The 27,937-nt window shown below is 39.1% G+C and overlaps 1 protein-coding gene across 3 annotated transcripts; it reads right to left on the reverse strand.

The window, feature by feature from the left end:
- Positions 1 to 1,521: 1,521 nt before the first annotated feature.
- SEH1L (SEH1 like nucleoporin) lies at positions 1,522 to 14,784 on the reverse strand. 3 transcript variants are annotated; one of them, XM_063326482.1, is made up of 9 exons: positions 14,593 to 14,784; positions 12,568 to 12,618; positions 11,396 to 11,542; positions 9,730 to 9,941; positions 8,369 to 8,467; positions 7,171 to 7,311; positions 6,706 to 6,863; positions 5,887 to 6,037; positions 1,522 to 2,250 (listed from the first exon to the last, which is right to left on the reverse strand). In XM_063326482.1, exons 1-9 carry the CDS (start codon positions 14,701 to 14,703, stop codon positions 2,061 to 2,063), a joined length of 1,260 nt encoding a protein of 419 aa, XP_063182552.1. In that variant the 5' UTR covers positions 14,704 to 14,784; the 3' UTR covers positions 1,522 to 2,060. The 3 variants fall into 3 exon arrangements, with proteins under 3 accessions (XP_063182552.1, XP_063182554.1, XP_063182555.1); XM_063326484.1 differs by lacking the exon at positions 1,522 to 2,250 and adding an exon at positions 2,257 to 3,920; XM_063326485.1 differs by lacking the exon at positions 1,522 to 2,250 and adding an exon at positions 3,927 to 5,004.
- Positions 14,785 to 27,937: the final 13,153 nt, after the last annotated feature.

A 27,937-nucleotide genomic window follows, 5' to 3' on the forward strand; every position in this document is an offset into this window, starting at 1 on the left:
AGGCAACGCATCAGCTACAAAATCAACATAAGTTCATTTGTTGAAGTCAGAGTACTTGGCCAGTCCATTGGAAACGTGACTTGTTTGCACTGAAACTCTAACAGCATGTTTTCATTAGTAAGAAGTGTGACGGTAATTAGTCAGGATATCTAATAATAATACCTGTTCAGGACAGAGGAAAATAACGTGACCATGCTGAATTAACGATGAGCAAATGCATTAAAAGCTGCAAAAAGCTGTCATTTGCTTTATTATTACCATAACTGGTTATTCTGGGCTTCAAAAGAATAACAGAAGCAAAATTAAAGAAAGGAAAAAAATGCAAGCAACAATCTTTCCCTTAGATGTGGCTTACCAAGGATAGCGTATGTAAAGAATTATCTTTTAATATATTTTACACTACTTTTTGTTACACTGCAGTAATTGAGGCATACCTGACAGACTCTGTGTCATTGTCTCACACCACAAACTTTTAGCATTATGAAACAGCAGCATATCTGGACACCGCCACCTTGCTTTTCTTGATGGCTGCTTAGGAGCCCTGTGGTTTTTTCCTGGTACAAGCAGAAGTTCAGTAAGTAAAAGATCAGTTACTGTACTGAAGAGGCAGTGACCTTTTAAAGGGTTAAGACAGAAATTCCACAACTGGCTTAAACCTTCAAAAGTGTATTCCGCTGCTTGCATACCCAGAAAGTTTGTTCTGTTTTAGGAATGAATTCCAGAACAATAGTTTTGATCTCTTTTTTTTTTTTTTAAAAAACTCATTCTCCCACAGAGGAATATTGTTACTTCCTTCCCCCAGTTAAACCTTGTTTTTTAATCATGTAACATTTCTGTTGTTTACCATATGATGTATGGCATGTTTTATAAAAGTTAACTTTTTGGCCAAAAGGTTTTTTGACCAAACCTGCTTTTACTAAACCTCCCCCCCGGCCCCAACCTCCCAGTTCTGTTCCTGCTGGCTGGCCTCCCTCCACACACCGTCAGCAAGCACTCCGTAACACCATTGTTACCTCCCATGGTTTTTTAGTAAATTAAAACTAGATTCCTCAGAGATAAATCAAGAAACAAGTGTGGTGTTATCTGAGCGAAAATATAGCATCTGAACAAATAAAGTTTTTAGAATACAAGTAAAACTCACAGGAACTTTCTATCATTTTGGAAGAATGCAGGTTGCCTTCTCCATTACTTTATACTAACCGTCTAGTCCAGGAAGTAGCATAAGGGCTTCTGCTGCACGGAGCCCACCTTTATCCTTATTATTCAATTGCTGGAAAAGAACTGTGAGATACTTTGAAATCCAAAAACTCTAGTAGTCTCTGCAGACCTTCAGCACACCCATGAGAAAAGTCAGGGAAGGCCCTGTGGCAGAAAAATGTAACACGCAACCACCCATCCAGAATGGCACGTGACTTCACAAAAGCAAAGCTATGAGAACGGACACCTGAATAAAAAAAGGTCCTTGATGAGGAGCCTGTTGGAAAAAAAAAAGCCTACTTCAAGAAAAAGCATACTAATACAGACATTTTACAATAAGTTTATTAGTCAACCACAATTATAAAATTTAAATATTTATACGGCAAGGTGGAAAATTCTTAAGTAACCAAACACTCCAAACTATTTTGCTGCAGTATACACAGGAATGGTTTTGTTTCTTTTCCGAGTTGATCAAAGGCATGTTTAATTTTGAGAATACTTTTCACATTTGTCAGTGCAATATACAAAAAGAAAAAAATTCAAGACCATACTAGACTGATTCCAAAACTAAAATGAAAAAAACAAAAAAGGACAGGCACATTGAAGTCAGCTACTCCGTAAATAGCTCGTGGTTGACACTATTTGTATGTGTTGCCATAGTTCAAAGGGTACAGATTGTTCCTTTGAAACACAAACATAAAAAACCATGTTCCAAATGTTGTAGTTTGTTTTGCAAAACATGCATGAAGTTCCCAAATTTTTTAAAATCTTCCGTATGAGCTAAGAAATACAAAGGCAGCCAGAAATGGAAGCATTCACAAACACCAGAATAAGGCCCTTCAGAGTTTATTTAAAGTAACATGTTAAACCCCTTCATTCTCAGGTAACAGATTAAGAGGCCGAGATACACATCGTCTGCGAGGGTGAGGATACTGGAGGTTGGCAGTGTCAGCATCGCAAGAGTGCTCTATCAGAGGAGGAGGAGGAAGGAGCTGGGCATGACTGGACCATCTCGATCCAGCCCGTGGGGAATCCAGAGGGGGAAAGAAATACCTGAAACAATTAAGAAAGGAACAAAACACCAAAACAAAAAAAAAAACCAAATCAAAATAAAACAAAACAAAAAAAAACCAAAATAAAAAAAAGAAAAAGAGAAAGGTAGTAAATACAAGGAGAACCAAAGGGGAGAAAAGACATGCTGGAAAAAAAAAAAAAGGCTTTAGTATATCCATGCCAAAACCAATAGAACATAATAGCAGAAATCAGGGCTTGTAATTCAAAACAAGACAAATCTGGAAACTGTTCTTTAAAGGAAAGTAACACAGTCTTTTCCACTGAAGTTCATAGAAAAGAATACCATAATAATAATCCTAGTATACATTTTTACAAAAGAACAGATTGCTTTGGAAATGAAAAGGATGTTGTAGCACAGCTATTAACAGGCTTTCATTCTCCCAGAATTCCTGTGATTTGTTAACACAGCTTTTAGTAACGCTTCATTTGCGACAAAATATACATTAAATATAATCCAAGTACATTTTCTGCATATGCATCTAATTCAGATTAACTTCACAGCACTTCTAGAATAGACGTAAAAACATTGTTGTTTTTACAATACTTTCAATTTAATAATATACATTTTACAGAGAATAACTACTTTCAATGAAATGCAGTCTTTTTATGTATTTACATTTTATCCTCAGAGTAAATTTAAGATTCCTGGTGAATGCAAGACTCGGAATTATGCCATTTTTTGTCATTTTTCTGCATTAGAACTTACCCGTAATACTTGTACATTTTAGTATAACTATATCAGATACCTACAGATTATTTCTGTCTTGTTTACAGTTCTGTGGACTTACATAAAGGAACAGCTATACAACTAAGGAAATTATGGGGCAATTCACAACAAGCTGCATTTTGGTTTAAAACTTTGTATGGCTCAAGTGTTTGCATTTTCTAGGATACTATACTTAGAGAATTTTAGTCCTCCATGGAATTATTACCATAGGAATATACAAGTACATATCAGAAAAAGCAACTTCTCTTAGGATGAAGAAAGTATAATAGTTCTTACAAAACATTTCTTTGAAGTCAGACTAAGGTATAAATGAAGCAATACCAAACTCTTAAAAGCTATCATCTGTACAATTGTCAAAACACAGTTTTCTTATTCTTTTAAAACTAACAGTTTCATATATTACAAAGGAGTTACAAACTTGTGATGTTCAGGAATCTTAATCAAATGCTGAACACTATGAAATGCAAAACAAATTAGTTACCCAAACAATTAAATGAAAAATATTTCAGTGGTCACTTCCATCCTCCCATCCCAATCAAGGACAAAAATTCTCATTTTTAGTCATGAACTAGTCTTTCAATTTGACAAGCTTACAAAAAAAAATAATCTTTTGATGGAAGTTTTAGGGCTTGGGTTGTTTGTTTGTGGTTTTTTTTTTTCCAAACAAGAAGCCTCTCCAAGTATTTTTCTATCAGGAGTTCCAACAGTATCAAACTGTGCAGGCTAGTACAAAAAACGTACACAACGTGTTTTAAAAAGGCTTTCTGAATGGCATTTAGTAGTTAGCAGGCTGCTGGTGTCTTGGGAGAGGTCAAACGGCGTTGGGGAGGGGAAAAAGGAGTTCGTTTTCCATTCCTGTGTGCATGCAACAAGCAGCAAAACACCAAAGTTACTCCAGTTAGCTTGGTATCAGCTCTGCTTTCTGTTAAAAAGGACATAATACAAATGGAGAATGGAAATTGTATCATAAATCGAGACACACAATTACATCAACATAACAATACAGCCCTACTGACTTATTTTCCAACAATCTACATCATCTGTTCTGAAACTATTTTGATTACAAATCCAGTTTGGTGATTGTACTTTAACAAAGTCTTCCAGATCTGGCTGTGCTTTAGCTCTTTTAAGTGTTTAAATGTATAGACACTAAAACATAACATCTATAGTCACAGACAAAATCAATTCTGTGTAGTGTACCAATTTAGTGAAATGTCAGTACATAAATCTTTATTGTAAGTGTTAATACACTAAAACAAGAGTTAGCACACTGTGTTTTAGGCTATTCACACCAATGTGATTACAAAAGAAAACATGTAGTTAAGTGCATCTTTTTTATAGTAAGGCTCAATCCTAGGACACCATGTATTTTGAAATTCCACAGCCATGGACTTAGTTCTGTAACAAAACATCAGTTTGGAGCCAAGACAGATTTACTAAAAATCAAACTAAAAAAAAACCCCAACTTTCAAAATACAGAGCAATGGCGGGATAAAATAACTCTGAGAGTATAACGCTAGAAGTTTCAGTTTCACAATGGCTTACTACCCATTTCAGGGAGAGGAGAAGAGCAACCAGGGGGGTAGGGAAGGGTCATCTTCCTGGCAGCAGCACAGTCTTGGATAAGGAAGACCGTGAAACCACACCCTCTGCTACAGGGGTATAAAACAGCCTGGATCTCCCTACTGGAGCCCAAGCAAATGCACTTACATGGCTTTGGACATCACATTTCCAAGACAGGACTGCATTTCAGCATTTTTTTGCTACACTGTAAGTGGTGCCTGGAACCAAATGACCAGTATCACTTTGTCCTCCTTTCCTGATGAAGACTTGGCCCGTTACCACCTCTTGTTCCCCCATTTATCTTGTGAGGAAAACATGGAAGCCCTTCTCTGTTCAACACAGCTAGGGATCTGGAAGCCAGAACTGCCATCCAGGACTGACTACTTAAAGGATATTCTCCAAAAATCAAACTGTCGTAGTACTTTACAGATGTGCATTTTAAACTGAAAAAGAGATGTATTAGTAGCTACACGTGGATGGAAATGGAGACTATTTTGAAGAAAAAAAAAAAAAAAAAAAGAAGGGTGGCCACAAAACTCAGAAGCTGCTGCTATGGAATTTGACCACATCTAGTCCTTACATAGGACACATGCTGTTAACATTGATTGTACACGCTCTGACGTGCAAATGTGGGGCTCAGTGTATTTCTAGGTTTCAGCGTGCACAAATTTAAAATGGTTTTCAGAAGAGGCAATTAAATTTACCTACTAAACAGCAATCGCTACAGAATAAAAACGTAACAGAGAACGCAAATTAATCTGCTGTAAGAATGTCATATAAGGAAGATTAAAAAAAAAAAAAAAACTTTCATTCAATTGACATTACATCTGCAAAAATGCAAGTAAACTAACACTAGTATATGATTGTTGAAACAATACATTACAAAATATCTTTTCCTCCTTCCTTTCTGCTACATTATCCCAGTGAAAAACAGAATTTATTGCTGGCATTTCTGCTTCACTTTTAAACATGCATCTAAAATAAAAGGGCAGTTACAGAGCAGTATAATGAAGTTTCTCCTTGTTTGAAACTTTTTTAGAAAAGTTATTTTTAATAATGTGAAAGGACTAAAAGTGAAAACAGCTGTTTACATTGCTTATTTATACAGAATGATTCAGTATGGCTTATGGTTTTGTTCATTTTCCTCTTAACACTGGCATAAGAGACACCATCACAGGGAAAAACTAGAAGAGCTTGTAGAAGTATTCATGTAATATATTGCACTGCACATTAAAAAAAAATTATAAAACAAACACAAAAGCTGAGTGAAATTAAGCAGATTCAAAGAAGAGACTGAAATTCAGTGTCTCTACTAATTAACCTACCTGCTGGCAGATGATCCATTTAGTGAATTCTGTAGACTTGTATTGGCTGAACCTAGAGAGGCATTAAAAATTCCCTGCTGAGAACTACCATTCACCGGACTCCCGTTACCTTTCAGTATACCAGTACACTTCCAGTTGTCCATGTAATTAGCTGCAAATATAGATATATAAAACCTCTTAGTTTCTCTTCTGAAGTTCCGCATTTGATAGAATTATGATGTTTCTTTCAACTGCTACACACCTGGTGAGAATTAGAATTGAACTGCAATACCAATATATAAATTCCAAACAGCTTTGGATCTGGCCCTTTAGCTGCCTGACATTCTCTACCTATCCACTATTTAAAACTCAGTTTTGTTCAGTAGCAAGAATGAGTTTCCTTTATTAAAATACTGAGGAAGAAATGAGAATGGATGAGGAAGCTGCCACTGTTTTGTTGTTGCTGTTGCTTTTGGAAATTTAAACAGGAAAAAGCCAGTTCGCCTGAACGTTGTGACCGAACATAGATTTTCTGGTTTTGGCATCAGGCAAAGATAGTAATCCAGTACATATGTTAATTTTAAAAGTGACAACTTTACATAACTCTAATCTGGTGAAACAATTTGAGGGCACAGTAACAACTATTCACAGCAGCCTAAATCATGCAAATGTTCCAGCACAGAAAGTTACTTCCTTTTCTAAAATGTAAATAGAAATATAAAAATCTATCATTCGCAAACCTAAAATGAACTTTTACTCAAAAATTATTTTTTTGAGTAAAATTTCTCAAGTATATTCAGCGTACTACAAAGCTAATGCATTTCAGGTGGGTGACCTTACCCTTCCAGAGCCTAACACAGCCATCATCACCAGAGGAGGCAAGCACTGTGCCTGTGATATTCCAGCTCACTCGCCACACCTGGGAGTTGTGATTATCAAACTGTGCCACAATATGAATTTCAAATTTTGTTAATCCTCCAGATGAAGTCAATTCTTTCCTGTTTAAGAGAAAAGTGACAGTTCTGCACACAACTGTTCAAAGGTCTGGGCTTCAACATGATGACAAAAAGAGAGGACTGTATTTTTCAAGGAGTTTGTATAACAATTGTTACTAGATAAAGAGTATTAAGAGGTATTCAGAGAAAAGTACAGACTTGCTCACAACCTTGTTATCTTAAAAATCAGGCTGCTAAAAAAACAATCCTGCATACATCAAGTTACTACTTTTGTTTTGCAGATACTAGGAAAATAAGACTATACAGTATGCACCACATCATCACTGAACTATCTTCCTTTTAAGCTCACCTTAGAGGTTTTAGTGTGAAAATTCGTACATCTTTGGTTGCTACAGCTAAGATGTGGAAGGATCTTCCCAGATTTGGAGCAAATGCAATATCATGTACAGGATCTGTGACTGTCATCAGAGCTTCCGCTTTTGCGTATTTCCTGTACAGCATAAGAAATTAACCTTTAGTGCCATCAAAATTGCTAGTGATGCAAATTATATAAAACATAGTGGAACAGGGAAAAAGGGGTTAATATACATGATAAGACTTGCAAAAATAAAAATATTTTCATCACATGAATCTAATTTTAATAATAATTACTAGCCGATTTCTTCAGAAATTGAATATACCACATACAGTAACTACTAACAGTATACTAAAATCCTACAACAAAGCAAGGACTGCGGTACAAATAAGATTTTTGTCTACAGTTGGAAGAGGAAAATAAAAACATTCTTCTACTCACAAATCTAAAGGGAATTTATATCTTAGTAACTTACTAAATTTTCTGTGTTTGTAAGCAGACCATGGCTATCTGACTCCTTCGCTGGATGATAAACATATATTCCATTTTCTACTTACCACCAGATGAGTTACAACTTTTCTTTATTGTTAATGCACAGAGAACACTGTCCAAAGCCTGACACAAATCCACAAAACACCTTGGCTTCTTTCCCACACCCATCACCCCAAATGAAACACAAGTTCCCTATCATCATTTAATTGGAAGTCATTGTGCACACACTTCCTGGCCTTTTCTGGTTCTGAATTCTTAACTGTACAAACTGAACTTCTACAGAACGCTAGTAATTCACAGGACCTTCCATCATTATAAACATGCTTTTAAAAGCATTTCAAGATCACCTTGAACAAAACAGTGCCTACTGCAACACAATTCAAAATTCAGCTTTGCCCTATCAATTCCTTGTGCAAAATTAAGTATACAAGTAGAAACAGAGAAAGCAATTCTCCCTTTAAAATGCTGATAAGAACACTGGCATTTCTGCACTGAGACAAAACAATATTATCAATATTGTGTCTGTTAACATCAGTCACCATTCCGAGGTCTCTCTCTCTCCTTTCCCATCCAATGGCTCAGAGATGGAATTAAGGTATTATTTACTACTCCACATCTAATAACAGGAATAAAATAAAATGCCTTGTATTACAAACTACTTTAAGATCCCACAAATGTTCTATATTATCATTTATCATACCTGGTATTTTCATTATATTCATAAATTTGAACCTTAGCCAATATATTTGGACTGTTGTCATCACTTCCTACAGCTATCATTGGAGAATGTGCTCGAGAGCTGAAAGGTGAAAATAAATACTGTTATATTTACAAACAATTCCACAGAAAGTACACCAAGCCATCTGTTAAATTTCAGACATATTATATATAAAGAAAACAAGACAGTAACAAAAAAAATTACAAGGAAAAAAAAATCACAAGGAAACATGAGTAAGTTCATTCAGAGTTACCAGTACAAGCTCTATTCTGTTGTTTGGAAAGCCCACTTTATACACCCACTAAGGTGAAATCATCAGGGAACATTATTCCGCAGTTCAAGATGATGCTCCCATTTTATACATGCATCTCCAGTCCAGTATTTGCCACAAGTTTCATGGCAGAGTCTGCATTCTTTGCAGTACTTATAACGATTGATTTAGTGGAATTTCATTCAGGTTTTGTAATACAGATTACAAATGCTAAATGTAGATGAGTTATAGTTTTTAAATCAACTTTTAACCCCACTCCATGCATTAAAGTGAAATCCTGTATTCTGAGCCTTCAGCACAGACTACTACTAATGAATAGAATAACTGGATGAGCAGGACATAGACCAGTACATCTACAGGGAAAGCCATTAAGTGCTTCTGGACAAACAGAATCCAAAGTAGTTCATGCCTGAATGGTTTTTCCCTTCCTGTTACTGCTGGGGGAGGATGTGAGATGGGAAGCGAAGGAGAACCTCTGCTTGTATGTGTTCTTCTGGCTAGGGACTACCCAACCAAACTCCTCTCTGATTCCTTCCTGTTCAGGCAGGTTAGGTATATCATTGAGCCCCTGAGGATATAAACTAAAAGAACAACTCTTTAGGCTTTTTATTTGTGCTAGCAAGACTCTTGTTCCCAGTATTCTGTTCCACTGGCAAGGGTGCGCGTCCTTGTTAGAGTGGTCAAGATTATTACCTATTGCAACATCTTACTTAAGGAAAGAAGAGACAGGAACTGTCCCTTTATAAGCACTTTCTCTTATGAAAATTCCAGTTAAGTTTTGTGGGAAAAATAAAGAGCACTCCGTAGCTCTTTAGCTCATTACTTCTTAAAATAATCAAGCTGGAAGTATTTCCTCACAGAGCACATGAGGACTTTTTCTAACACTTCCCTAGCTCCGCCAAACTTGCTTTATTAAAAGAAATGTTAGCAGCTTTCTTTCAGATCTGAGTAATGTACACCTAGCCTTCTCCATGCATGTTTTTAGGATTTATTCTACAAAATTTCAGAACTAACTCTTAGGATCTTCTCCTTACACAGTCCTAAAGCAAAACCTACAGTTCTAGTAGCATACCTTGAAGGATTCCAAGAAATACAACTGCAGCTTAGCTTGCATGAGATTTCATGCTGCAGTGACCACTGACTGAGATTCATCACATCTGGAGCTTCATAAATCCTTACAACTCCATCTGCTGAACAGGTTGCTAACATAAGACCCATATGCTTGGGAGCAAACTTCACATCTGTAACGGATGTCCTACTGTCTACTAGAGTGGTCCTCTTTACCTGCAAAGAAAGGCAGAAATTCTTGAAGGAAGTACTAGAAATTTCCATCAAAAATTTATTCCCTAAGGAAGGCTAATGAAAGTCAGACAGTATAATTTCATAGGGTCACTTACCTCTTCCACCAAAACCTTTAAAAAAAAAATAAAATCTTTATATGCCAATGAATTGGAGAAATGACAGATCATTGCACTGATGCAATTTCAAGCATAAAGAGATATACTCACAGGGGTATCAAAGTTCTGATACCAAGAAGAGTTGATTAGATTATGCTATTCAGGAAAAAAAAAAACAAACAACCAACACATAAGTACAAAATACAAGAGTATTGTCAGCAAGCAGTTTGAAACTGTCCTCTTCATTCATACTGGTGACAATATTATCTGCGATGCCTAGCAACACCGCTTTCTAATTTCAGTGCTGCTGAAGTTTACCACAAAGCATTTTCCAACAGAAGCATCAAAACAAGAAGTATTTTTGATAAGGGAATGGGCAAATACAGCAGCCATTTGATAGGAAGATCAGCTAGCGTGAAAGAGGAAAAAATTGTAAACATTTGCTTTTCAAATTGTCTCCTCTCCTGCCAAGAAAGTATGAGTTGGAGCTGAAAACTATGCATCGCAACTGCCTCCTGCACACAGAAGTCAGCTTTCGTACCCCACTGGGTGCCTAAGGTCCTGACAACCCGACTCTTCACAATTACGTATTTTAATGCTAGAAAAGTTTAGTACATAGTAGAAAACTGTAGACATTTTAGCAACCTAAAACAAAATATTAGAGACAGGTATACCGAGTTATGTAAGATTACACATGAAGAACAGCTGCAAAGTAATCTGTTTAAATCTAAAATTCCCTTGATGAAATGCTACCCAGAAAATCCACTTCCGAGCAAGCTATTTCCCCCCAAAACTTGATCTATTGTTTGAAAGGTGAAAAAGAACAGCATGAGACAGTTTCAAATGAGCTTTTGTCACAGAAGAAAAAACCCCACAACTTCAATTCTACTGTAGGTGGGAATTCATGTCTGCAAGTTGTTTGCCAGGGCACCTATGGTAGTGGCCTGAATGAATTGTAATTGATTAATTGTAAATGAGTTAATAGTAATTGGACTGAATGTCGCCATTTAGCTGTCTTCCCCAAATGCTTTAAAAATACTTACCTCACATTGAAATATTGCCACAAATTAACAAAACATAGGCAAAATCAGGAACACTTTATATTAACAGAAGAAAACAGGCTGCTTTCTCTGTTTCAGAGAAACAAAGTACATTGCAAAACCAGAAATGTCCAGTAACTTGGTATTTAGAAAAGTTTTCATGTTCAGTCTTCTATTTAATTCTGGAATTTAAACAGTTTAAAGCTTCAGCCCATTATGATAAGCAAACAAACCAATGAGGCACAGTAAATCTTTTTATATGAGAAATATAGAAACTCCAATTAATATGTTAAAGTCTTACCCAGTGACTCTGGCCTCGGAGTTTATCATTTGACTCTCCTACTATTTCTTCCCACACCGCTGCTGTTCTATCAAAAGAGCAGGAAGCCAGGACCTGCCCAAATTCAGGATGGGCCCATGTCACACGCCATACAGATCCACTATGCGTCTGCAAGATAACACCAAAACACGACAGAGACACATACTTATTGTATTAGTCCAAGCGATCATACATTTTCATGACTTTCTGCAGAAGTAAATTCTAGGAATAAGTAAGACTATTCCTTTGAAACCTATGTTGTTTTCTAAAGCTCAAAGTAACGCAGCAGCTGTTGCAATTGTTTATTCCTATAAGCACTGCAAAGTTTTGTTGCTACTCGTTAATGGCTAAAAAATACTTATTACAAGCGTATTTCAAGGCATTATTTATTACTCCTTTAAACAGTAAGTTTCAATCTAAGCTTCTGCCTTGACAGAAAAAGTACAGCTTTGTTTTCAATTTTCAGCCATTACTATGCTCAATTCTAGCTTGCCTGTACTTTTCCAAAGCATATGCAGAGCATTACTTATCTTCTTTTTTTACATGAAACTCCTCTTTCACACCTAATCAAACTAATGCTTCTTTTTTTAGGGAAGGGGAATTCAACAGCTTCACCTGCATTTCCATTTACAGAGATTACTGCATTGTGGTCCTACTAAATACAAGTTTAAGGACAATTCAGAAGCTGAATGCACTAATTATCCTGATGAAGCAGAGTCTCTATATGACAGTTTTCAGAAAGGTTTTGAGGAAAAAAAAAAAGACGTCAGATGTTGCAACATTTAACAACCAGACAGATCTCTTCCTTTTTCTTTTTTTTTTTCTCCTTTTTTTTTTTTTTAACACAAGTCTCACAATATGCAAAAAGGAAATATTCAACTAAAAATGAAGGTACTGTTTTCCAACTCCCTAAACACCAGTTACTGCTATGTCTACTGATAACAAAGTCTGACAACACAACTAATAACATGAGACTGCATGCTAGCCTCTGCTTTAAGTGAGAGGCATTACAGATGCTTTATAAAAGCAGAGAAAAAGTATTTTACCGTAATAAATACAAGATTACAAACCAAAAGTATGTCTACAAGTCATCAAAAAATATGTTTCTTCAGAAACAAAGTAGAAATTATAACTGTAATTTTTTAAATACAAACCTTCCAGCTGGCAGTGCAATGCCAATCCCCATTTTCACTTTTATCCCAGACCTATTGAGAAATGAAAATACAATCATATGAGTTATATATAAAGCTTACTAAGCAATACTACAAGGCACAGCCATTAAAAAATATATAATATATACAGCCATTTTCATCCAGAAATCTCTACCTGCCTGCCTCAGCACACAACTGCACTTCACTCAACCTTGAAAATATTCCTACTACAGGTAGGAAGAACAGGCATAAACCTGCAAAATCCACTACGGTATGAAGTTTGTCTTTTTTAAAGAAAGAAGGTAATTATTCACAGAGTATAAATTATTCACAGAAATAAATCATTACAATTCTCAACTCTTCATTCACTTGGTTCCATGAGTACGCTACTCAGTTTCACCCTGGAGGCGCCATGGCTCTCACCACGGCACGTGCTCAGATCTGGTTGCAAGAGCCTGATGCAGCTCCTAGCAATCGTCCTGAACACAGAGCAGGGCAGCAAAAAGAAAATCAAGCTAGTGGGAGAACAGATCTTGTTTCTAATATTCCTGCCTTGATTTATAACCACATGCAAGTCACTTAACCTGTTTTTCTCGTGATTTCCCATACATCTTTACCATATTCATGACTTTTTTTCTGAAAAATTGTGGACGATTTCATGAATATAACCAGATTACAGACACCTCTAGATGCCTGGTATCCAATCCTGTTTGTCACTCATTCACTATATAACTTTACTGAAAATCACCTCACTTTTGCCATTCTAGATCCCCTAATACAACCTTGTTTGTAACCATCACAGCCCAACTTCATGACCTCCCTGACTGCCATTCTGCAGGGCCCAACTAGTGAGAATGGGACAGATACACCACTGCTGTTTTACAAGTGTTGTAAAATTCTGGTTAGAGTAAGACTTCTCAAGGGAGTCTCGTAACAGATAGTGTTATGACTGGAAAGTAAGGTTACACTGCTAAAGAGCATAGTTTTTGAGTTCTACCTATGTCTTGGCATCTTTCTTAAGAACATTCTTTTTAGGCTGCAAGCTTTATGCAGTTGTTCCAGACCAAAGACTGACATGGTTTTGGCTTACCTTTTGGGGGACAGTGGTGGTGCTTTGTTTGCTTTTTAACACATGGTCAGGGAGAAGGGGCTGCTCACATGTTTTTAATCCCGACCTATGTTTTGACACGGCTTTCTGCAGAAAAGTAATTTTCTCAACCTTATACCTGCTCTAACAAACGATATGGGTGCTCTCCGCAAATGAGAATCACAGAATGGTTTAGGTTGGAAAGGACCTTAAAGATCATCTAGTTCCAACCCCCCTGCCATGGGCAGGGACACCTCCCACTAGACCAGGCTGCTCAAAGCCCCATCCAGCCTGGCCTTGAACACCTCCAGGGATGGGGCATCCACAACTTCTCTGGGCAACCTGTTCCAGTGCCTCACCACCTTCACAGTAAAAATTTTTTCCTAGTATCTCATATAAATCTATCCTTTTTCAGTTTGAAGCCATTACTCCTCATCCTCTCACTACATGCCCTTGTAACATTACATTTCTTAAACCTAACCACGCAACTCCTGAATTTTTGTCCATCTCACTACGTGCAAAAACAAAAAAAAAATGGAAAAAGCAGAAAAATAATTTTCCGTTTACTACGATTTGCCCTAAAGGGATGTAAAACCATGGCTCACGGTGTTTTACAGTTCCCCGAATCTGCCAGAGCACAGGCAGAAACGTTTCGGCCTTTTTTGCTTATTGGTACTTCGTCGTGAAACAGCGGCTTCTTCCCTCAGCGTCGGACAACGGCGGGACGCGGCCATTCGCTCCCCGAGGCGGCGGGGCCGGGACGGGGCTCAGCCTTCCGCCCCCCCGGAGGGGCCCGCCGAGGGCGGAAGGCCGAGCCCCGGCCCGGCCCCGCCGCCCCGGAGAGCCCGGAGCGCTGCTCGGCCCGGTAGGCCGCGCTACCGCCCCCCAGCTCCGCCCGCCTTCCCTCAACCCAACAAGGCCGCGTCGGTCTCCCCGCTCACTTTAACGCTCTGATCGCTGGAGCAGGTCGCCATGCGCCGGCCGTGGAAGTCGAAGGAGACATCGTGGATGAGGTCGCGGTGATCCGCCGCGATGCTGCGCGCCACAAACATCGCCCCCCGCGGCGGCGCGGTCGCCACGGCGCGGTGGCTCGCTCGGTCCAGGCGCGCGCCCGCCTCACGCGGCGGGGCGGAGGGGGGGGTGGGGGGAGCGGGGCGGGGCAACGTTCGTCAGAGCCCGCCGCGCGCGCTCACCGCTTTGCGCTTGCGTGATGCTTCGCGCCGGGGGGATCTGGGCGGACTGAGGCGTGCTGCCCTGGCTGCCCGCCGGCGTAAGGGATTGAAGGTTTTATTAGATTCCTTATTAATTAAGGATTAATTAAGGATTATTAATTTAAGATTCCTCTTTGGAGTGAGCCCCCGTGAGGGGCACGCAGGCTCTGGTAGCTCCCAGAGCCGTGGTCGTGCCGCTCCCCCGGGCTGACGGCCTTCCCCCCGGGCTGTGTCACCTCTGAGGCGTTTTCTGCCCCGAGGTGGGCTGTGGATAGAGAAGCCTGTGGAGAATTTCTTGCTCCGACGCCTGTTGCTGTAGGGCAGCGTAGGGCTTCCCTCTTCTCCCCTCTTCCTGCCAGGGCCATCGCCATTTCCCTCTCTCGGCAGGTATTGTTAAGCCTCTTTGCATTACCTGCCTTAAGGTGTTGGAGCTTACCCTAAAAGTGCAAATCAATTAAGCAAGCAGAGGAGACATTCAGCATTATTCATGCTTTACTGTACTAATAAGTACTATGAGATGAGCCCTGAGAATACTGCAACAGGGACATTTGTGAATTGTACACAATGAACCAGGTAACACAACCTGAAGAGATTTTTTTTTTTTTGGGTCAGGTCTACAGAAATACCACCAATTCTAAAAACTGAAATGTAATAAGGGGTTTTCAAGTGCCCTGTTTCTCACTGGAGTATAGTAATAGTACTGTGGTGCAAAAGAACATGAGACCTGCTCCTCAAGGAGAGGTGTGTAGGGGCTCAGTTTGGGAGGTTTTATAGGGAGGATGAAGCATCTGATATACGATGCAGACAGTGAAAGAATCCAAAGGTGGGTTGGAAGCACTGGATGAGACAGGTGGGTATTGGATAGCGTCACAGACTATGAAGTAGCGTAAGCAAAACAGAGACTTGCACATGGTAGAAAACACATCATAAGTGACCGAGGTCTGGGCAGGAGCTGTAGACCTGGGCAGGAGTTAGAGACCAGTAACGACTAGTGTGTAGCCAGAGGACTGTACAAAATAAATTAACCAAAGCAGCTGGAGACTCTTTGAGGGCTGAATACTCTCACCACTGAACTTCCAAGGAGCCCCTCACTAGCAGAAGCGCTTTCTTCTTTTTTGTGTCCAGCAGCATCAGCTCACACAATGCATCATGCAGCTCCCACTATTTTTTTAAATACCATTCATTCATTGTATCACTGAGCACAAGACTGGTCCAGTGTCTTGTTTTATGGAGTCTTTCATCTATAAGCCATGTTATTTACTAGCTATTCTGAAGCTAATTACAGTAGCTGATTGTCGTGGCCAGCCAGCAACTAGGACCATGCGGCCTCTCACTCCCAGAAGGGTAGGGAGAAAAGGAGGGGAAAGGGGAAAAAAAAACTCGTGGGTTGAGATAAAGGCAGTTTAGTAGGACAATAATGGAAAATGAAAATTAAGAAGAAGAATATACAAGACACAAGTCACTCTCACCGCCCTCTGCCTTGGTTGCCCAGCCTGTCTTGAGCAGTGATCACAGACTCCCCTGCTCCCAGGGGGCAGGGGGTGGCCCAGGGCACCCCCCACTTATATACTGAGCATGAGGTCTATCATTTGGAATATTCCATTGGCCATTCCATTGTTCTGTCTATGCTCTCTCTCAGCTTCTATGGGAAGCTTTACTACTACCTTTACTACTATAAACATCACTTAGCAACAACTAAAACAATATGCATTATTGACATTCCTTTCATACCAAATCTCAAAACACAGCAACCACTAGAAAGAGAATTATCTCAGCTGAAACCAGGACACTGATAAATATTAACATAGATAAAACAATTAATTTACTACAATCCAAATAGTATTAATGCAGTTAATAGATTTAGAGACAAAAATAATAATGAAATGATGATGTGGTAATAAATAAAAGCAAGCACACTTGTATTTTACTGTACTTTATATCAGTTCCAAAACAGTACTCAAGCTATGAGGAAATCTTCACTGCCTTATAGTGAAGTTTTCAAATTATTCAGTAAGTGATTAAGGAAGAGAATCAAATGTAAATTTTCCTGAAATCAGATATATTCAAACTGTCTTGATTCAAGTCAGATTCAGACCTTTTCTAGAACACTTTTTTATATCTGCATCTTTCACAGCAGATTAGTTTTAACATTTTCAGAAGGCCTTTGATTCTTGCCACCTCATCTAAGATTTTCATGCTTGGTCATGGCAATAAGGAATCAAATTCTGCCCACTTGGTGAATAGAATTTCTTCAGGGATGTCCAAATACTTAACAGGATTGTAAAGAAACCGTTACTTTCTTGTGGAATAAACCTGGCAGTTTGGGTTTGATATTTAGTGCATGCATTTTTACAAACTCTAAACTACATTCTATAGCAACTGATGGAGCTACTGCTATCACGTGCCATAGACAGCACTTCACTGTTTTCTGCATAATATGCAAGCATTTAACACACTAATGCATGTGTTTCATTAGTAGACCTCATACTAAGACTAGATACGCTGGTACCCAAATGTGATAAGGAATGATAATAGATTAATGATAAAAGATTGATAAAAATGATAAAAAATGGTAACAAACTTGGACTTGAAGGAACACTATGGCATTAAGATGCTAGGATTTAATTATTTTAATGATACTGGGTAAGGACAAATTAACACGTTAACAAAATATTTTGTTACCGAAGTACACGGAGTATGATAAAAATGTTTTCAGTTACAGAGAATGGAAACTGTGGAAGGATTTAGAAGAAAAATTACCATTTAGTTTTACATTCTTATCTAAGTTGGCCAATGATAGTTTAAAAATGATATTTTTTTAAATACTAGACCTTAATGGAAAACATGAGATGGAGTTGAAGAGAGGAATTTGTAGGTTCTAAAGAAAATTAAGACACATGAGTTTTACCTATTTGTAATAGTGGAGAATTTGGTTTGGAGTTTGTAGACCACAGAAAATTTGTAAAGCATTTTAAAAAATGAGGAGCTAATGAAAGGAAGGAGGTAACATTTTCTTGTTTCTGAAGATGAACTGGTATTGCACAATTCCTCTCCTAGAGGGAACCTCACTGTGGACTGTAGAGCCATGGTCAACATACCCTCCTCCCCCCTGGCCATGCAATCACTTTGGATGTTGAAATTTCAGTGTTTTCTAAATAATAGGTAAAATTTAAGAAATACAATAGGAGAAGCAAGCAAAGTTGACTGTTCCTGAGAGTTCCAGTGCTGTAATTATAGATGTATTACTTTTTTCATGCCAGAGGGAAAACATATCTAAGAACAAAACAACAAGAAAAACCCCAACAAATAATATTCATGCACTTATTTGGACTGCTAAGGAGAAAGATTTTTTTTTATCTTCTTTCAACATGATTAGACACTTACACTGTGAAACTTCAGTTATTGCTACATTCAAATAGCTGGAGAGACAGTGCCTAATAAAAACATTAAAGCTGTTCCATAAATTCTTTAGTTCATGGCAGTGTCTCTGAATGGTTGATTTCATTAGCTATTTTTGGGAATTCCTTTTACTGTAAACCGTTGATTATATTTATAAAAAATAGTGTTTCTTTTTTCTTCTAGAATAGTTGTTTCCAGTCAGTGATTCAGCTGTCAAAAACCCATTCTTTTGCAATTTTTAGTAATGTAGCAATTTTGTCAAGACTCGAGTATGTTACAACTAGTGAATTTGTATTTTTCACCTGCGTAAACTTAGTTTATTTCTTCAGCCATTAATATCAGTATAGCTGGAGCAGGGCAAAAATGTCAGATTCACAAATAATTGGCATCAGTCTGTTTCATTTTAATAATACATAAATATTTAAATGGGGCACAAATCATATTTTTGTTTGACCTAAAATGTTTATTTTCTTTGACAAGACCACAAAAATCGTACACTTCAAATCAAGACTAGACTTTTTTTCTTACATTTTAGTTTGGTCAGTAAGCAAAAAAAATCCTGTCTTTTTTTTTAATACATATGCACATACACAATTATTTATTCATTTCAATAAAATCTAGCCCTGTCCTCGGTCTCTAGATTCAATGCACATAGGTCAGTTTACATTTGTTTAGAAACTGGGTCCAAAATCTTTACTCACTTAAAAAAAGGTCCAGGAAATATTTGGGGATTATGATCCCAGAATGTTAATTTACTGTTGTGTCTGATTACAGTCAACACCCAGTAATAAGATACATACATTTATCCCATGTAGACATTTGTATTGTGTGGTTTTTGTTAGTGGAAAGACTGACAGAGAACTGAGTCTCAATAGAGGAAACACTTCATAGTGAAACATTAAAATTAGCAAAGGGATGAGGGGACAAGATACACCCTTTTCTTAAGGCAAGCAGTCATTAAATAGACAACCAAGTAGAGCAGATGACATCGGGTCTAACGAAGAGGCATTCACATCATCTGGGAAATGAAGCAATGCTTATTTAAATTGTTTTAAATGGCCAGAGTACCTCCTGGATTAAAAGTAAAATAAAATTTGTTGAAAAAGATCAAATCTCTCTGGACCTCTTCAGGAAGACTTCAAATGCTATAAAATAAATTGGCTATAAAAGCTAACATGCTACATCAAAAGAGGGATTTTCCAATGATGTAACATGAGCAGAAGATGTCTAGGACCACAGAAGTCTTGACATCTAGGGTAGTATGGTAAATCATATGGAAAAAATGTGAATACTATCTGTAGTTTAAACGTTTATCTTTTACTTCCTCACTTAGGTCTGATATAAAGCTTTGTTACTTTGTTGCCTATTTTTAATCTTGCGAAAAAATACTTCAAGTACTAAAGAAATAAAATTTTGTTTTATCTTAATCTAGATGAAATTAAGAATTAATTCCAGATTACTTCCTAGCAAGACATTCCCCTTTGAAGGGTAACGAATCTGGACAGCAAGCCACTGAACGCTGAAAAGCGCTGCAGCTCCCAGCTGCATTTCTAGAGTATCCAGAGGGTAGAAAAGTTGGTGCCCAACAGGATTATCCAAGCTGCACAGCGATGGCAGGCAGCCAGCATGGCCACGGGCATAAGCATCCTTCACAGCTGATAGTAACCAGAACACCGTGTGCCGTGTAGCAGGATGACGGGAAGCGTGCTTGAACTCATGGAAACCCCAGGAAATTTGCAGCTTCCAGTTATTGAGCCATGAATTAGCATTCGACTATTAGCTAACCTCAGTGACTTCCTCTTACGGCTTGAGCTGAACAGTAAAGAAAAACATTCAGTTCATGGTGATGGTGAGCATGAGGTGGAAAAGAAAGTTGTATTTTAACCTCACTATTTGCCTGATCACATGTAGGGGGAGACCATACTGAATTACGACAATCTTGATACATATTTTTGAACATTTGGGTTCAGTATTTGTCCTGGTTTGAGGTAAAATAGAACCAATTTTCTGTTCAGTAATTTTATTTTTTAGCTAAGCCTCTTCTAACTAACTGAACTCTCTGAAAATTAACAGCATATCTATATTAAATTAAATTGAACCACAGTATAGGAGAAGAAAGAAAAGTATCTATAATAAGGTTAGTTTTTCACTTGTGACACAGTAGGCCAATTTTGTTCTCAAATTGACTGTATAAACCTGTACAACTTAATTTACTTCTTCTGGGAGTTCAGCATAACTGTATTAGCATTGGTAGACATGGTCTCATTGACAATAACTGACGCTGTCTTGGATTTAAAGAAAATACAGTTAGTACATTCCTTTCTTCCCTTTTTACTGCCTTAAGTAAAAGACGCTCTTGCCTGTAGAGGGAGTTGTTAAAAGGTACAAAGGCCTGCCCAAAAGACAGTAAATTATGAGCTGTATGCATTAAAGATGTTTATATCGGTGTAGGATAGAGGATGAGGAAGGCCTGTCTTACATGGCTACCTCTCTCATATGCTTTGGTCCTATCTGCACCAGAAGCTGATCGGTTACGGACAATCATGGATTACCATGCTAACAGCGAACAGTTTACAGCATAGTTAAAGGTTCCATTCCTGACAACCATTCAAAAATATTATTGTTGATAGGGAAGCCCTGCCTGATGCTGTGAAATTCATACACTTTTCTGTACCATGTTTTCCTTAACTTAAAAACGGGATTCCCAACAATTCGTAATACTCCGTAGGGAGTAAAATAATTATCTATTATTTTGAGATTCCTGGATTAAGGCACTGTAGAAATACAAAGTGGTATTATTGAGCAATTAAATTCAGGAAAAAAATCTGGTAAAGCCTGTCATTAAGTGGGTTGCTTAGCTTTGAGAATCTCAAGCTTAATGATTAGAAAGAGTTTGAAAATGCGAGGCATGCTGCCAGCAAGTGGTCTTGTATGTGTAACATACTGTGTCATACAAACTAGAAATCTAAAGGTGAATGTTTTAGAGGAAAGCACTCATAATCACAGCAGTGTGTGAAAGATAATGGGACGAATTCCTGTTAAGGAAAAAGAATATCAGCAATTATCACTATGAAGGGTAAGTCAAATTAAGAGAGTCACTTACCGGGCATGACTGGCAGATCATGGAAAGAAATTAGTAGCAAAATTAGATTTCATGGACAAAAATGAGGGTAGATGAAGTCCCCAAGTCTTTATGTGAGTAAACTGGGAGTAAAACTCCTACAGGCATTTAAAGAAAGCAGTAGAGTGAACCTTTCTTTATATGTCGCCCTGCTTTGTTGCTGCTGCAATCAGAGTTACACTTACAAGCTGTTATTATTTGTTTTGCTAGGAAATCAATAGAATGTCCCAAGATGAAATTAAAACTTACTGTTTACCTAAGAAAAGGACTACTAGGAAGATGCAAGAAGACGACAAACTCCAACTCCCTAAAATTGCATTTCACCATATAATGTTAAAAAGAGTACAGGAAGACAAAGTAAGCAAAATAATAATTGATTAGCCCAAGAAATGCCATTCGAGCCAAACAGTTACCCAGTCATGACCAAGTAGAGCTTTGGCAGCCCATAAAAGATAAATTAAGGGGAAACAGAAGTGATGTTACATAAGTAAGCGGCTTATGGATGGAAAACTATTCTCAATCATATGAACATGCAAAGAAGCGTGAGGAAAAATTGGAATGACGGACCAACAAGCGACGTAACTGGCAGCCAGGAAGGGGATACTAATGGCTCCGTAACAGATGAATGTGAAGGTTGATCTCAGATCGTGTAACTGCATCAGAGCTATCTTTAAACTAGTGATCTCAGGTTGAGAAATAGAAATGGAGCTTGTAGGAGTAAAAATGGAAAATAGCTGGCCCTGAGAGTTTTCACAGTAAGAACAGACAGAAAAGTCTAAACTTAGCCGTGGTGGCTTTCCTCCATCGGTTTTGGTGCATATGGAAAGAAACAGCAGAAGCAGAAAAAGACATATAAATTGCTGACAAAATTGAAAGCTAAACCACTTCTGCAGACTACTGTTATGATTGAGTATCAAATGCAATATTAAAGCTGTTGCTCACAGAATGGGTATTTATGCTTGTTTATGAGCTAAGGAAGCCTTTAATGTCTTTACTGGTGGGTGGTAACATGAATCTTTCACTACCTTAAAAAATGATTTCACAGCACCACCAGATACCAAAGTCATATTTAGTCATTTGGACAGCGGGGTCAGACAAGGTTTGGTGAACGGTGTTTGAAGAAGGACCTTAGCCCACTAATTCTTCTCCCCAGATGACCTACCCTCTTGCATGCCAAAAGCTGCGGCATAGTGTTGAACTGTCCCACCTGTCCCCCTCCTGATGGAGGACCCTCTGGCATGTCCGTCTCCCTCAGTGACAGAGTCCATAGTGTCTCAGTGACCTCCCAGCTGAGCCAGTTCTCGTTTCCTTCAGCAGTCTGCTCGCCACGGGGAGGAGCAGTGCCGCTGAGGGAAGGAGCAGATCTTACAGCTTTTCCTCTTCATACTCTCTCCCATGGGATGGAGACACTTGGCAGATGGCAGTCCGCCTGCTTAGAGGAGGCAGGGGCACAGCTGCCATGGGGCACACAAAGTGGGGCTGGGGATGTTACACAGGGTTTTCTCTCACAGGGTGGTGTTTGATGCCACATACACATCCTGATGCCATCCATCCTGAATGTGACTTCATTTAATTTACCATAGGTATCTTCTTTAGATTATTTTTTCCTTTATTTGGAGGTTTCCTTTCTCGCATTTTAGAAATGAGTATTCAACTTGATGTGATCTGCTTATTAAATTGGAAAATTTTAAGTGGTTAGTTACTGGAGCTGACTCAAGACTTCTCCACGTACAGGAAAATTTGAATTTTGCAGCAGTTGTAGTCAGAGGCTGTATAAAAAAGAACACGGGGGTTGTGGAAGGTGGAGGTGCATGAAGAACCGCGTGGAGGAAAGAGCAGAGGGAGGTGCAGGGAGATAGGCTGGGGAGGCTCAGTGGGGTTTTGGCTGACGAGGAGTAGAATTAAGAGGCCCTCTTCATCCGTCACTGGATCCCAGCCCTCCAGTCTGCAGATTCAGGCGGTTGTGCCGCTCCTTGCCCATGCTCCTTACTGCTCAAGCAGCAAACAAGTCATTATGTACAGCTCCTCCACTGCTGCCAGGGCTCAGCTGCTCCCGTAAAGTGAAGGGGCAGGTTTGCTACTGCCGCTGGTGCATACTCACTCTCAGAGTGAGTACAAAACACATATCAATATGGTATAACATATTTATACAGTATAAAAGTATAAATTACTCAGGCTGAGGGAGTTTGCAACAGGAGGTAGAAATCAGTTGTTCACATACCCAGCTCAAACTTGGGGTCTCCCTCTCAGAAGAGAAACGGCCTTGGCAGAGGCAAGAGCTGAGTGTGGCTGCTCTTTACTGGGACCATTTTGCAACCCTGAACATCTGCATCCATAGGCAACCTGCCTACACCACCTATACCTGCAGCTGGCCCCGCTGTTCTCTAGTCAAATAAAAGAAAGACTCTAAAGTTAAAATGGAAACTTCATCATTGCCTACTAGCAGAAATAAATGTCTTCAAGAATTTTAATTTTTTTTTAATTTGGAAAAAGAAGAATAAATGCTTATATTAGGGCATAATATCAGAATATTTGGCTGGTAAAAATCTGAACTTCTAGCGCAGCAGAGGCGGTACAACGCAGTTTGAAAGGTGACAACACGCTGTTGTCATTGCGGTACTAGCTATGGAAGTAACTTGCTCATTACACTTGTTACATGATAAGTACTTTTGTTGTTGGTAAGTGTAACAAACATGCTTCATTAAAATGCTATTTAGCCATAATAGGCTAAAGAGCTCTTGAAATTAATGTTTTAGGAAAACCACATATTCCCCAAACCCAAACAGGATTGCCCGTTTAAAAAAAAATAAAATAAAAATTTAAGCAGCTATACGAGGATATTAATATATTTCTGCATCTACAAGTGCAGCGGTTTAACAAACACAGGGCCCATGCTGAAAGCTGCCTTATATCTCTGACTTCTAACAAAAGACTAATCCTCCGGGCCATTTTCATGTGTCTAAAAGTAAGTGATTAAGGAATCATGATCTGTTACCTCTTCCAGGGCTAACAGGAATCCCAGCTAGGGCAAGTGCCTGTACTTAGAGACGACTTCAGACTTCAAAGAATATTGTTGAAAGGGTAATGTGAAAGGGCATAGTCAAGGTTTTCAATAGAATAGACCCCGTCTCTCTCTCAGATTTCAAATTTCCATATGCGGTATGGGTAGACTATATAATAGATTTGGGATCACCTATTTATGAATGCCATATGTTATATATAGCTTTTAGATCATTGTGAGACATAGTAAGATGGAGTTAATTTAACTAAGGAACCGTTTGGGGACATAGTCCAGATAATATATATCAGCAAATGTTAAATGGATAATGCTGGAGTGATTTTCTAGTTTGACCACCATTAGGAGAAGCTAAACATATCTGTCTAGGAAGGTTTCAGATTCCAGTAGAGAGAACACTGAAAGGCTCCCTGGAGGTCTGCTAAACACTCCTCCTCCCTCTGACATTTCTGAAAGCAAAGATGATGAATTTATTCTGACAATAATGATAGTTCATTGTTTCCAAAGCATTTGAAACATCTGGATTAAGAACATGTAATGAAATCCCTGACAAGATTCCAGGGTAAGCATACTTGAATTTCTAGAAGACACGTGACTACAAAAGCTAACTTCCCATTCACTGGAAATTTTGAAAATGCTTTGTTGTACTCAGTTAAGGCTTCTCCCTCGCCAGTGAAATTCTCACTAACAAAAATGCTGCTTTACCGTCACCTATAAGGGTGCGCTACGTTTGAAGAGAAACTGTACGGTGATTTTATACTCATCACCGACCACTTTATTCACCACATGTCTCAACCCAGAGTTACTGTTAGATCAGAATCATAACAAGAAGAAATTCCAAGGGGAATTGCTATGAATGCAGATTACCCAAGGGACCAATCATTAGATGCAGCAAAGAATTTACGTAATTTTAAATTGTTATTGCATAAACTGTAGTTTATATTAACATATTTTCAATTAAATTATTTCTAAACGTCACTGTTGCAAGACAAGAACCAGGTCTGCATATTGTTAAGTCTCTTTTCTACAGACTTGCACTAATTAGGACGGTTAGTTGGCTTTACAGGAATAAGGGCTATTTGTGCTGTGGCAGATATTTAAACTGAAAACTCTACCCACATACTCAAAACAAACACAGTCAGATGCTAAGAGAGCACCCACTCTATGAACACACAGAAAAGAGCACTTGAGTATTTTAAGCCATGTTCACATCATGCTTGAGGATTAAAGGCACTTTGGACATTGCCACACAGCTCTATTGTGGAGGCTTGTTAGCGACTGCTGAAAAGTGAATACTCTTTTCGGCAAAGGTCAGATAAGTGACACTAATTACCGGCAATTGCTTCATGCCCAAGGCAACTCACATGCTGTATTGTGGAGAAAACAATGTATGCCTAATAGACATCATTTCTACTGACACAACTTATTCAACTTCTCACAAAAATTATCTACTTTTGAACAAGCTGAAATATAATTATTTCAGATTTGTGCATCTTTGGTAAGTGGCTGATTTACTGTCCCCAAGTACTGAGCACAACTTCTGTGTAGGAATGTGTCTGAGAGAAAATGATCACGTGAGCCAGCCTCCCTACTATGAGAGATTAGATTAAGGGCAAAACAGGTGGTAGAAGATGGAATTAGTACATGGGAAAAACGGGGACTGAGAAGGTAGAAAACATGTTGTGCTAATGACTAAGCAATTTACTATGTGAATTCTTGTAACCAATCTGGTCTGTGAATGAACTGCATGGACAGCGCGTGAACAGAGACTGTAAGCCAATCATATAGCTGCCGCTAGCGCGTGCTCTTATTGCCTGTCTATATATACTCGGTGAAAACTTGAATAAAGGGAGAACGATCATACTCATATTGAGATTCCATCGTTACTCCGGGTCCGTCTCCCACTCCGACGTCCTCCGACATCTGGTAGCAGAGGATGGTTCAGCGCGACTGAGTTCTCCGAGACTGCGGTAAGCAGCTAGAGGAGGGGAGTGGGAAACTTCGGCTGGGAGACGTGCTGCTTGGGCGCATCAGCGGGAGCAGACAACGGCGTGAGGTCGCTCCTCACCTCCCAGGCGCAGCTATGGAAACAGAAGCTGCGGCCACGCTACTCGCTGGGATCCTCTCTAAGAGAGGGATTGAAACACCAGCGAAACTGTTGCTCAAACTGATTAAGCCGGGGCAGGAGATGGGACAAAAAGTAACAAAAGAAGAAGGGACAATATTAAGACTTCTCCTGCATATCCTCTCCAAGAGAGGGGTGAAATACGATGAGCGTATGCTCCGAAGGTTGTTAACCTGGTGCAGAGAGAACGGATTCGCACCAGAGCCCCAAACAGCTTTTAAACCAGAAACATGGGGGGCTGTTGGAAAAAAACTGTGGGAAGTGATAAGTAAAGGAGACAAAGAGGCATCACCGTTAGCGACGACATGGTGGTTGGTGTTATCGACCTTACAAGATATGAACGCGGAGCGAGCCACAGCAGCCGGGGCTTTTGCAGCATTACAACCCATGGGAGGGGGATCGAACAGGCCAGGTCCGAAGGTCCGGGACGATCCCCTGCTGATCCCCTCTGCTCCACCTGAGGCCGATGGAGGAGGCAGAATGTCAGCAGAGAAGGACAGAGCCGGAGCTGTTTGCTCCTGACATTGCCCACCTCACCCCCTCCCCTCCCCAGTCGTCTCCCTGAGATAAAAGTGCTGTTTTTGTATGTCTGCTGTGTAAGTGTGTGTGGGCGCTGGCTTATACCTGCTGATCAGCATGTGTGCTACTGTTTGCTTTTTGTTGTGTGCAGTGTCGTTAGGTGACTCCGCTTGAGCAGGTGTTCTGCCCGGTGTGGTACTGTTCTCGTATGCAACTAGGGCTGACACTCCGTCAAGTGAAGAAGTTTGTATATACACAGTGTTTAGACGTAAGGCGAGCGCACCCCAGGTAGATACACCAGGATGGGCTGTAGAACCGATGGAAGTCCTGAAATATTGGGGGAGTTTTCACGAGCCGACACGTTTACACTCTCGGGAACGGCTCGCCCGTGCAGGGCGTATCGCTGGTTGTTTGTTGTTTGTCTATAAGGTCATGGTTGATTGGGAAAAGGAGTTGAGCCAAAATCTATAGGATGCTCTGTATGAAAATGAGAAACTTAAGGAAAAATGAGAAACTGAGCTCTTGGTGCAAAGGCAGACTTGTATGTCAGTCGTAAGTGATGGGTGAAAAAAAAAAAAAAAAAAAAAAAAAAAGAGAAAAAAGAGAAAAAAAAGAAAAAAAAGAAAAAAGAAAAAAAAAGAAAAAAAAAGAAAAAAGAGAAAAAAAAAAAGAAAAAAGAGAAAAAAAAAAAAAAAAAAAAAAAAAAAAAAAAAGAAACCAAACAGGAACAATTAGATGGGAAATGTGCCATGTTAGCACAAAAGTATGCCATAAGCATTATGAGAAAGCATCAGAAAAAGAGAAATAGGACACCTGATTCAAAGCAGTACCTTAGAGATATGGTTTTGGTTTTTTTTTATATGTGTATATGTTATTGCATGCCTTAGTAGATTGC

The sequence above is a fragment of the Chroicocephalus ridibundus genome, chromosome 2 (assembly GCF_963924245.1).
Source record: "Chroicocephalus ridibundus chromosome 2, bChrRid1.1, whole genome shotgun sequence".
Lineage (NCBI taxonomy): Eukaryota > Metazoa > Chordata > Aves > Charadriiformes > Laridae > Chroicocephalus > Chroicocephalus ridibundus.